At 47.7% G+C, this 12,600-nt stretch overlaps 1 protein-coding gene across 19 annotated transcripts in view; it reads left to right on the top strand.

Moving 5' to 3' along the window:
• The window catches only part of CACNA1B (calcium voltage-gated channel subunit alpha1 B), a 192,032-nt gene that overhangs the window by 147,887 nt on the left and 31,545 nt on the right, over window positions 1–12,600 (top strand). For 11 of the 19 annotated variants that reach the window (XM_023243167.2, XM_023243156.2, XM_023243164.2 and 8 more), the window contains 4 exons: window positions 6,567–6,572; window positions 10,274–10,390; window positions 10,787–10,852; window positions 12,205–12,296. In XM_023243167.2, coding sequence (XP_023098935.1) covers window positions 6,567–6,572; window positions 10,274–10,390; window positions 10,787–10,852; window positions 12,205–12,296 — 281 coding nt within the window. The remainder of the gene's footprint in view (window positions 1–6,566; window positions 6,573–10,273; window positions 10,391–10,786; window positions 10,853–12,204; window positions 12,297–12,600) is intronic. The other 8 variants (XM_023243169.2, XM_023243166.2, XM_023243168.2 and 5 more) reach the window with 2 other exon arrangements.

The raw sequence follows: 12,600 nt of genomic DNA, 5'->3' as shown, positions 1-12,600 counted from the left end.
GCTCTGGTGGACCTGGTTGTGTATTACAAGGACCTGCACGTCACATACATTCCCCAGGCCCATCCAGCCTTTCCCCAAACTTTGTTCTTTCTGGAGTCCTGACAAGGCTTTAGCTCTTGCCAGAGGTCCTGTAGTCCATACCACAGGCAACTTCTTTCTCCATAGACACCATGGCTGATGAGGTACCCAGAGCACCACCCAGAGCTCTGCTTCACCATTGCCTTTAAGGTTGTCTCTGTGTGGGACTCTACTGAGGCTGTACCAATTTATTGAGCCAACTGCTCCATAAATCAGGTTGGCTATAGTGATCACCCCATGATTCACTGGGGTCAGGGTGAGCTCAGGAAGACAGAGTTGCAGCAAAGGTGAGACGTCTGAGGCACTGGGCCACCTGTCATATGACTGTGCCTTCTAGACATGCTTGGGTTCGGCCCTGGATGCAGCACTTCAGTCATATGCAGGATTGATGATGGGCCTGCTACATATACTCATAAGGAGAAGCTTTGGTACCATAGGCACTGTTGTTTCATGGTCAGATGCAGTCTCCACCCAGGGCCCAGTATCCAGGAGTAGCCCTCTCATTGGTGATGTCTGTAGCAGATGACATGGCCTTGTTCCAGAATCCTAGGTCTTTGCATTGGCTTTTCTATGTAGGCTTTCCAGCGACTCCACACAGTGTCTTTATCTACCACAGATACCCCAGCACTGTGGAATCTGTTGCATTTTATGGCCCAAGGTATAGTGCTCCTGGTACTGCAGCATGGATCTGCTAGAGACCCCTCTCTTGCTCTGAAATCTCTCAAAGCCGGCAGCTTTGTGTCACCTGATAAATAGGTCACAGCAGTATTTCCTTTGTGGTAAATGCCATCTCTGAAACTCAAGGAAGCCTATGAGAAGTAGGAAGTGTGAGGTGTGATAACTGATTTGTCTTTTACCTTGGGATCCATGTCCTGACGTGGCTCATACCACTGATTATAGTAGTCTTATGTGTTAGGTTTCCACCTAAAATATAAGGAAAGATTATTCCAATCCTAAACAAATTCTTCCAGTGAATAGAAAAAGAGTGAACATTCCCTATTTGTATGAGACTAGTATAATCTTGATACTAAAACTTTTTAATTGAGTATAATATGGGAAGATCATAATCCACACTCATTAATATAGATACAGACACATCAGAAAGTCTAATTTACATTAACAGATCAAAGGACACTGTTAATGTGATTCTGTCTTGGCTCCAGAGAAGATGTACGGTAAAACTCAAATTGTATTCATAATAGAAATTATTGGTAATCTAGGAATTACTGACTTGATGAAGAAAATTTACCAAAAAATCCTATGCAAACATCATATAATGGTTAAATTTGGAAACAATTCCCTTTAAAATCAGAGAAGGGCAATGATATTTGTAAGCACTACTTCTTTTCAACATTGAACTTCAGGTCCTGGTCAGTTAAATAAATTGAATGTTAGCCCCACGAAGACAGAGGTTTTTGCCTGTTTGGTTCACTGCCATATTCCAGGACTTAGAATAGTGTCTGACACTTTAGGTATTCAGTAGACACTTGTTGAATGAATAAGACAAGAAAAATAAATAAAATGTCTAAGTATTAGAACAGGAATAGGCAAAGCTGTCATTATTCCCAGATAACATTATTAGCTATTGATGAAATCTGGAAAAATGTAACACTGATAAAGAGTGTTTAGGATGGTTGCTGAGTAGATTACCTGAGTGAGTAGTTGACTGCATGCCATTACAGCATTAGCAGTTCTGACAGTAAACCTAACAGCATACATACGCAAGGTCTATGTATGGAAAAGTGCTAAACCTCAGTGAAAGATAGTAAAGAAGACTTAAGTAGATGGTGTTCTATTGCACAGTAAATAATTAGTGTCAATCTCAGAGATAATTTTGTCCAGATTGATATGTAGGTTCAATGTAATTTCAATACAAATACCACTGATTTTTTTTGTTTGTTTGTTTTGGAAATTGACAACTTGCTTATAAAACTCATCAGAGAGAGCAAAGGCACCCAAATACTCAAGATATGTAAGAAGCAGAAGGTGCTGCTGCAGCTGTGGGGTGGGGGTACGGTTCCCATCAATGATAAGACTTATTATAAAGCGAGAACATTAAGAATATGGAGCTGACACAGGGATAGTAAATAAGCCAATGGACAGAATCAAGAGTTTAGAATCAAAATCACTCGTGTATGAAAACTTGATGTATGACCCTGTTACTTAATGGGGAGACAGTTCAATAATTGATGTGGGTGTAATGACTATCCATATCAGGAAAACCAGAAATTGAATCTTCACACCATTTACAAAAAAAAATCTATTTCAAATGGATGAAAATACTTAAATATAACAGGGAAAACTTTAAAACTCTTAGAAGAAAATACAGGAGATTATCTTTAAGACCTTGGGATAGGGACTGTTTGCATAAGCAAAATATACGAAGCACCAGCCATAACTGAAAAAAATTTTCTATAAAATAAAAAGTTTCTGTTTATCAAAAGAAGAAAGGACAATCCATTAACAGGGAGGGGTTGTTTGCATCACATTCCTTCATTTATCCGTTATAAATATTTATGCACTGCCTGTCATGTGCTAAGAAGTATTCTAAATGCAGGGACAAAAGATAAGAATCTCTGCTCTTCTGGAGTTTCGTTCCATTGAGAAAGATATGGGTTTTAGACCACGATAGGCCCTGGGAGAAGGCACAGCAGAGAAGGGGTATGAGACATGGCAGGGGTGGGGGTGGTTCCAGGCTTTGATGGCTATGTGTCCAGACAAGATGTCACTGAGGTGATGATTTCCAAGAAAAGATGTCTGGGTTTGTGAGGAAGCTGAGCAGGGGACGTCGGGGAGCAACACCAAGCCCTGCACCCACCCTATGCCTGCACTCACAAGGGAGGACATGGGCACACTGCCACAGCAGCAGTGTGGACAGAGGAGATGGGGGACAGGGAAGACCTTGCAGCTGGAGTAAATTTTGGTTTATGTTGTGAGTAGGAGGATTTGGAGGGTTTTGTGAAGAAGAGTGACATGATTTGGCTTTTTAGACCAGACCTCTGGCTGCTCTGTTGAGGACACAGTGCAGGGCACAAGCAGAAGCAGCTAGACAACTTAGGGCTGTCTTCGTTTGGGCTATCCCAGGTGGACCCCAAGACAGATGATCCCCGGGAATTCCAGGGGAGTGATGGAGTGGGCCAGGGAAGGGAGGCATCCAACACAAGGTGCTATGAAGTCAGTTAGCATTGTGGGTCCTAATGGGGAGCTCTAAGCCTTAGTTACCCCAGCAAGTGCAAGTGACTGGGGTATTTTTCACCAAGTGCTGTCTGCCACTGGTTGAAGGCTGGTGGTAGGAGGGGGAGAATTCTCAGCAAAAATAGATGTAGATGCTGACAACTGAGTATCGGCCCTGTGGGGATGAGTGCCATGAGCATCACTGCAGAGAGCCCAGCAGAGGGACTGGGTGTTTGGGCTAAGGTGAGAGACTGTCATTCTGGACGTATTTTCCAGGAGAGCTGTAGATGGACCAAATGTGGGTGTGACAGTTGAGGCAAGAATGACATCAAAGTCTAAGCACTTGGAAAATGGGTTGTCATTAATGAGAATGGAAAAGAATGTGGGTGGAACAGGTTTGTTGTGGACAGTCAGGATGCAATTTGTGCATGTTAGATTTGAGTTGCCTGGTGGCCTTCTCAAAGGAATTGTCCAAAAGGTAGTTGGACAGATGGGCCTGGAGTTTGGAGGAGAGATTCATGCCAGTGGCGTAAGATTGGGAATCATGAGCATATAAGATGGTATCAGATCCATGAGACTGAATGAGGTCAGTAAAGGAGAGAAAAGAATGAGCTATTGAGGTCTGCGATGTGCCAACACGTAGTGACAAAGGCATAGCTGGAGGACAGAGAAGTTTTCCAAACCACTAGCAAAGGTTAGTGTCCAGACTCTGCAAGGCTTTTCTGTGATCAGTAAGAAAAACAAAAGTGACCAAATTAAAAAATGAGCTGAAGGTATTTTAATAAGAAACAGAAATGGCCAGGGGTACCTGGGTGGCTCAGTCAGTTAAGCGTCCAACTTTAGCTCATGTCACGACCTCATGGTCTGAGAGTTCAAGCCCTGCGTTGGGCTCTGTGCCGGCAGCTCAGAGCCTGGAGCCTGCTTCAGGTTCTGTGTCTCCCTCTCTCTCTCTGCCCCTCTCCTGCTCAAGCTCTGTCTCTCCTCTCTCTCTCTCTCTCTCTCAAAAATAAATAAACATAAAAAATCTTTACGAAAAAAGAAACAGAAATGGCCAATAAACACAGGAAAAGGTGCTCAAGCTTACTTGTGATCAAAGAAATGTGATCAAAGCTCATGTCACGACCTCATGGTCTGAGAGTTCAAGCCCTGCGTTGGGCTCTGTGCCGGCAGCTCAGAGCCTGGAGCCTGCTTCAGGTTCTGTGTCTCCCTCTCTCTCTCTGCCCCTCTCCTGCTCAAGCTCTGTCTCTCCTCTCTCTCTCTCTCTCAAAAATAAATAAACATAAAAAATCTTTAAGAAAAAAGAAACAGAAATGGCCAATAAACACAGGAAAAGGTGCTCAAGCTTACTTGTGATCAAAGAAATGTAAAGTGAAATGATATTGAGATATCATTTCACACCCTCTGGTTTGTCAAACAGGAATTCTGACCATGCCAACGGTTAGCAAGGAAGTGGGACATCCAGAACCTGCACAGTACTGCGGGGGTGTCTGTTGGGCAACCTCTTTGGAAAGGTGTGGCAGTCCCTAGAAAGTTGAACATATGCATGCAGCTCAGCACCTTCTCTCTTAGGGACATATGCCAGAGCACATCTGGGCTGGTGACCTGGGGCCACTGTCACACACGTTTGTGGCAGTGTTGTTTTCAGTAGCAGCAGAATGCGCCAATTGTCACAATACAATAACATAGGGAAGCCCACACACACTGTGAGTATGAGGGTGACCTCCATGTCCAGAGAGTTGCTTCTCACAAACAGGGTTGGCTCACCATGGCTTAAAAGTTTGTCCAAGTCCAAAAAGGCTGTGCACAGTATCGTCCCGTTTTACAAAGGTTAAGAACAGTCAAGTAAAATGCATTTTAAGAGTTTGTGGTAAGACAGTAAAGAGAAGCACTTATTAACAAGAATTAAGGGCAGCTACTATGTCCAGGCAGGAGAAAGGGAGACAGGATGGACTTCAAAGGTAATGGTGACATTCTTGTTTTTTTAAGCTGGGTGAAGGATATATGGTTTTTTTATTTTTTATTATTTTTCTTTAAAATGCGTCTACACACATTTATACATATTCTTTTGTTTATGTGGCATGCGTCACGGTTTTCAAAAATTAATAATCCAAATAATCTGGGCAAAAGTCCAAGGGTTCTCATTTAACACAAAAACGGAGGTTCTTATGTGCCACCAACTGTTGGTGTTGAGACATTGCCCAAGTGTTTCTCATCCAGAAATAGTTTGTACTATTGTGGTGTCTGGGAGGAGCAAGCTGGCTGCTGATCCCTGCAGGCCTCCTCCTTGGACACACGTATCTTTGTTTCCCGGATAAAGGGATCCAAACATTGAGCTCCCAGGACACAGCTCTGGGGGTTTCTTCATGTGTATGCGTCCTTGCCAGAGAGGGCAGACTGATGAGAGGGCATCAAGGGTGGGGCGTGCCAGTCGTGCAGAGAGCACAATGCCTTCTAGGGGAGCCTCCCCCTCAGAAGAGGCCCACACACAAGGCAGAGGCCTTCTGCAGTGCAGGTGGTCGGAGTAGCCCAGTCTCTTACTTCAAGTAAGCCCACCATGGCCGCTCCCAGCAGCCTCTGATGCCCAGCAGGGCTGGGGGTAGGGCTGAGAAGCCACTTGGCTTGGAAGCTCCACTGTGCCCTGACCACTAGCACTCTCAGAGCTCAGTCCATCACCCTGTCCTGCCTAGAGGAGAAAAGATGAAAGGAAGCCGTCGTGTGGATTAGTGGTGTCTTTATTTATTTTTTCATCTGTAGTCACTTCATATGTTACTTTGTGAATGTACTTTTTTTTCCTTAGGCAAAAATATGAGTGTCAGTTCCCACCACCAAGTTAACAATCAAAACAGAGCAATAGTCTTAACCAGGGTTATGTAGAGAGCGTTCCCAAGCAAGCATAAAACTGACATTGATTTCTTTGCCTGGAAATAAAAAAAATAAGTGTCTGTGAGTCATCTTTGGATTTGCATTACAAACAGGAATGCAAATGAATGCCACCCTGTCTGCATAACTTACAGATTTCAAAAATATGTTTTGATTTGATGCATTTTAAGCAGAATATGCAAAGTTTACTAAAATCCTAAAATTTTCCAGTTAAGTATTCAAAGTTCAAGTTTTTGCTTGTGTTGATGACTCATTTTCTCTTTTGTTTTCTGTTTTTGTTCTTGATTTACCTTAACCTACCTGCTGACTCACGCCATCCAACCAACATACAATGCGAAAACCATGTCTCCGTCTGTATGTTGCGCACCTGCTGCTCAAACATCCCAATTTGTAAATAATACGCAAATATCCATCCATGAAAACATCACATATAGGAAACGGTTGGTTTCGTGACTTTAAACGGTTCTTAAAATCCTTGCTTTGCTTGCTGTGCTCCTGCTCTTTCTTCCATTTCCTGTGACCCCTAGCCACTGCCTTCCTGAGGTGTGTGGTCAGAGTCTGGCGGTACCCATTCCCTCTGGCCTCTTCTCCTCAGTTCTGGGGGTCCAACAGGGCCTTCTGAAGACCCTCCCGGGAGCCATTTGATTTCAGGAACTGGCTTTGGGTCTAGAGAGGAGGTAGGGTCTTCTTGAGTGAGGCGGGTAAGTGGCCAGTCAGTTTTTCCTGTTGGGATTCGCTCAAAATTGGAGGGGTTTAGTAGGACATGAGTTTGGACCTGATCCTGTAGAGTCCATGGTTTCTCTTGCAACATCTCCCTTCTATCTGTCCCCATCATGCGAACAGACAAGGTCAGTTCTCCCCAGTGGCCTCTGATGATGTCTCCTAGAGCGTTCTTCCCAGACCTGCCCTTTTATAGGGAATCCTCCCTGGGGCTCAGGGCTGGCGGGGATTTGAGATTCTGTCTACATGATTCAGCAGGGGTTGTATAAGGCCTGACCGAGTAGGAAGAGGGGGTCTGCCCCAGGAGACAGTGGAACACAGGGCTTGTGCATGCAGGCATCACTGATCCTTGTCAGTGTGTGCCCTTGGTCAGAGAGCTTGTGTGGAGTGCAGGCGGCGTGAACTGGGGCTTTCTCCCAGGCCTTTAGGGATGTTTGAGAGGAGAGCGGTTACCAGGAACAGAGGCTGTGACTGGAAATTCACATAAAATAGCAAATATTTGAAATTCCTATTACAGAAAGTCAGTGTTGGTGATAAAGTATTTCACAATTGGAGCAGAAAAGCTTGAGTTTTGAGAAAATGCCATTAGCTGCCACAGAAATCCCAAGCAGTGTGTTCTGCATGGGCTTCGACCCACTCAGGCCTGTTCACAGCCCTGCCCTGTCTGTGCGGGAAGAGCACCCCCTTTGTGCTCCCCCTCTTCATTCGGAGTGCACGCCTCACCTGACATGCTGGATACGCAGGGCTTTCCTTTCTTTTCTTCATCATCGTCACGTGAGAAGCAAGGAGGGGAGCAGTTTGTTCCACACTAGCTGGGCCTCAGCGCCAGCGTGGAGTGTGGCCCCCAGCTCACCTGCACAGGTCACCCTGCTGTGACCCTGACTCGAGGCTTGAGGGTGGGTGCAGGGGATGCCAGTCTGGGCCTGGGGCCAGTTAACAACCCTTTGTGGGGGGGCATGTTTCACAATGCCTGGCACACTTTTAAATCCCTTTCCTCAGTGATTCCTCACTGTCTGGGCACGATGTCCTAATGTCTCTGTCTTGTGAGTGAGGAAGCAGGGACTCCAAGGAGCTAGGAACAGTATACCCTCAAGATGATCAGCTACCATGTGAAGGGATGTGGTGATGCATCTTTGGGGTGCTCTAGACCCTTTGTGATGTAGAGGCAGAGTAAGGAAACAGTAGGTAAAGTAGTAGGTTGTCCCTGGTGTGACAGAAACCATGGACTCTGGTAGGATAAGGCAGGCTGTGTCCACCTCCAAAGGGTTGGCTGGGGCCAGAGGTGACTATGCACAGCCACGGGGAGGCTGCCGTGTGCTTGCTGCCCCGCCCTCCTGCATGCAGTCCGCATGGTGGTTCCTGGCAGCTCCCACCCCGGGTGCAGCCACAGTGTGCTCAGCCTGCCACGCTGCGCTTGGAGTGTCTGTGGCTGCTGTCACCATCCGTCCTCATGGCTCTCAGGGCTGTCTGTCTGTTGCCATCCCCACCCCTCTCCTGGGTGCCCACTGGAGCCCTGAGAAAAGGAGTCTGGGAGGGGGTGGGGTGGGAACTTGAGTCTCAACAAAATATAGTCAGTGACTTGTTGAATGTTGCATTTGTGCATTAAGTAATTTGGGTGAATAATGCCTTTCCCTGCCTTGTTTGTCTTCCAACCCTTCTTTCTCACCCAGAAGCCTATATTTTTCCCAGTATCTTCAGGAAATCTTCTGGTCTATGCCCGTGGCCTGAGTAGAGTGCTTTGGGCCGGGAAGATGCTGACTGTGTTATAAGTCTTGGCCTCTCCAGACCCAACTGAGCAGACGGTTTCAAAGTAGAGACCTTAGGAGAGGCCAGGCACTTGGAAGCCCCCTCCCCTTCCTCTGATTTATTGTCTTGTACAAAGGATTTCCTGGCACTGTAGACAGAGTCCCCCTCCCATCCTTGTGCCCGTCCTCCTGAGGTGCTGGCTCATTTGAGAGTCCTGGGGCCCATGGAGTGAGTGTGGGTGCTTCTCAGCCATCTTGTACCACTGAAATTCTCTCTCCCCAGCACAGCAGGTGAGGGAGCTGTAGGCAAAAAAACTTGTGTACACTCCAGGGTCACACCCTGCCGTCCCCTTCTGCCTTCTTGCTGATCTGGACCACAGTTGGCACCTCCTGCGACTGCCAGACCTCCCACCCCATGACTCCCATATCCAGCCCTCCAGCAGAGGCAGTCCAGAGTCTCCAGCCGCCCTGGTGGAAACCAAAGGAGCAGACAAGGGCTGGGGTGGGGCCGTTCACAGAAGTAAGAGAGAGACTGGTCCCTCCACTGAATGCCTCATCCCAGCCAAGACCAGATGGGCAGTCCTGGAGGGAGGGCACCGCAGTCCTGGAGGGAGGGCACCCAGCTCTCCCCAGGCTCCCAGTGCCTCCTGCACGTGCTCCTCTGCTGCTGCTCTCATTCAACATGCTGTGTTCTCTTTTCTCTTCATTTGACCACTGAATCTGGTGATACGATGTGTCTAAGCCTGAGCTGCTTGCATATGTTAGAACACTCAAGTGGCAGGAAGCTGCTCTCAGGCTGTGGGTGGGCACCTGTTTTCTAAGCAGACAGAGGGTGGGAAGCGGCCTGGGTCTACAAGCACCCCCATCTCGTGGATACCACCCAGAGCCGTGCTCCCTGAAAGGGAGGTGCCAGTAATTCGAGGTGCCCCTGGGCCAGGGCGGAAGCCTCACTCCCAGGTAATCTGTGGAGTCCAGAGATAACTGTTTCTTTTTGCGCTTGATTTTGAACCCCTTGGATGAGGGAGCAGTGCTAGTTACCCTGGGATCTCTGGAGCTGAGACCATTTGTGGATTTTGTAAGTGGCTTCCGTGGTGTGAGCAGAGTCACCGACACGCCTCCTGTGGTGACTTGTCTCTAGGCGCCCAGAGCAGCCCCAGGGGGAGTGCTTGCCCCTCTGCCAGGTCCCGGGGCTTCACTGACTGTGTGGAGAAGGGAAGGGCCCTGCCACCAAGCCTGGGGTGGGGCCCTTCAGAGGCTCTCAGCGGAGAAGCAGTTCCGCCCAGCGCTCAGACGGCTCGGCTGTGTCCTGCAAGAGGTGGTTGGTGTTAGAGGCCCAGCCACAGTTGGTCTCCTGGTTCCATCTGGCAGCAAGGAGCTACTTCTGAGAACTTTTCTCTCTGTCCCTCCTTGTCGGGTCCAGGGGAGCCTAGAGTGGTGGGGTTTCTTTGATTTGCTGCATGAGAAGTGATTTGCAACAACAAGCTTTACTTCTGGAAGGTTTTCCGGTGGCCAATTGCTGCTTATACTGTAGAGCAGTGACTTTTTGTTCAGCCTCTCTCTGTATCCACTTTTCTTCAGACCACAGCAAGTCAGGGAGAGGTGGGTGGGGACCAACGTGCCTGCGCTTGCAGGAAGCTGGTTTCCGCAGGTTAGAGAACGGCCTCTCTTCCCTGCAGAACAACTTCATCAACCTCAGCTTCCTACGCCTCTTCCGTGCTGCCCGGCTCATCAAACTGCTCCGCCAAGGCTACACCATCCGCATCCTGCTGTGGACCTTCGTCCAGTCCTTCAAGGTGAAGCCCAGGCACGGCCAAGTGCCCTGACCCTTCCCTTTGTCATGCACAGTGGTGTGGCCACCCCCTCTCTTGCCACCAGAGCAGCCCCCCTCTTGGAGGCTCCTTGTCGGTACCTATTTTCCTATGGTAGTTTATAAATACATTTTAAGTTATCCAGAGAGTATCTTGATAATGCTCACTGACTCTGAGATAAGCTTTATGACCGATTATAGATGAAGAAACTGAGGTGGTCGCCTGGTAGAGGGGCTTCATGGTCAGTGGGGGTGGATCTGTGGTAGCTGAGGTCTGAGTGGCTCCAGAGACCCGGCCACCATCCACTCCGCAGACGAGGCCCAAGCAAGGTGGCCGTTGGGCCCTCCCTGGAGCTGCTCCGTTTCCTGCGTGTCTCCACAGGCCCTGCCTTACGTGTGTCTGCTCATCGCCATGCTTTTCTTCATCTATGCCATCATTGGCATGCAGGTGGGTGTGCCTGCCAGGATGGGGTGCATGAGGGGTTCCTGTGCCCTGGAGCAGAAGGGCACTCATCACAGTCATCAAATGATAACAATGACAAATTGACACTTAGTGATGATTTCTGCGAGCCAGGTATTAGTCTAAGCACTTCATGAACTTAATTCTCAGAAGGGCTGTTCTATCAATAAAGGACACAGAGGTTGGGCACCAAGAGGTTGGATCTGTTGCCCAGAGTGGGGGTAGTAGCTGTGGGAAGATGCACTGCTGTGCTCCTGAGTGGAACCCCACTGAGCCATTGATGGGCAGGTTTGATTGGGTGCTGGACCCCCGTGGTAGTGGAGCATTGGCACATCTTCCTGGTGCTGAGTGGCCTGCAGAGCAGCAGCTGGCCATTTGGATAGTCCAGAGAGTTGCCCTGATCCTTTAGAGGAAATTGCATATTACAGAAGAAAAAAGTCAGCAGGATCACATCAGATCGCTATACTGTCCAATTCAGCGTGGATCATTTAGATTGCTTTTATTTTGCCAAAGAACCCTTTGTCAGCTATTTGGAAAAACATTTAAAAGACACAAAGCAGTGTTCCAGTTTTAAGCCTTTTGACATCTGGCCTCTTTCCAACAGTAGGGTGGGAGACGGGCCCAAATGTTCATGTGTAGTGGGAGAAGCCACTGTCTTAAAGGCTAGCTGAAAACGGATTTTTAAACTCTGTTTCAAGGATTAAAAAGTTCTCCCATTTTAAAATGTGCTGAGATCTGATGCTATTTAAAACAAATCTATATCTTTTCCCGCTTTGGTCTGTGGATGTACAAACCATAAATGTCATTGAGCTTTGTTTTTGGTGAATATGTGATAGTTCATAAATTTTTCAGCCAGATTCCAGATTTTAAGCCAAGTACAATTACTGACCTGTTTGCGTTTCTAACCCTGAAACGGTATCAATTAAAATGCATAAAAAGCCCACTGTGATATTTGCATAGAAATTTAAAAAGAAACTTTCAAGTAATCTCATAGCTATTACCAATATAATTACTGCTTCAGAATCATTGACGAGAGAGTCAACTTTCAAATGCTTACAGCCCATGTCAACTCAGCTCCAGGTCCCACTTTTACTAGGCATGCACACTTGCATCTGTGGACTTGCTGAGCTGTGGGACATTGACATATTTGGCCTTGGAGAGGTTTCCTCTGCCCTGGAAATGCACAGACACCATCAGAGCTGGAAGCCCTGTTTCCTGCAGCCCCTGCAGTAGTGGTGGTAGCTAAGGGCAGTGTCCTGTGCCTTATGGGTCTTCTTCTGCCTGGCCACAGCTCCTGATGACCCAACAATATCAGCCTGTGGCCTTCTTTTTTGTTTCAGGTATTTGGAAATATTGCCCTGGATGATGACACCAGCATCAACCGGCACAACAACTTTCGAACATTTTTACAAGCCTTGATGCTGTTGTTCAGGTGTGTTGTTTGGGAAGTCAGCCCACGCTCAGAGGCCTCTCCACCCAGGATGCACAGGGTGTGTGCTGACCCATGGGGCTACCCAGCTTGTGCTGGCCTCCCCTCAATGGACCTTTCCAGCTTCTCCCCTCTTTTCGTTGTCCTTTCCTAAGGGTTCCTGGGCTTCAGTCAGCCTGAGCCCCGTGTTAGTCTGACCTCCACCACCTCATCTCTGATCCCTGACAGCGACCAAAACGCCTCTAGCAAGGCTGCAGCTGAGAGTCTGGGAGGACAGAAGGTGCCCAGCAAGGCCTTTTTTTGGTGT

This window comes from Felis catus, chromosome D4 (assembly GCF_018350175.1).
Source record: "Felis catus isolate Fca126 chromosome D4, F.catus_Fca126_mat1.0, whole genome shotgun sequence".
In the NCBI taxonomy this organism is placed as follows: Eukaryota; Metazoa; Chordata; class Mammalia; order Carnivora; family Felidae; genus Felis; species Felis catus.
This window is presented reverse-complemented; position numbering and strand designations above follow the sequence as displayed.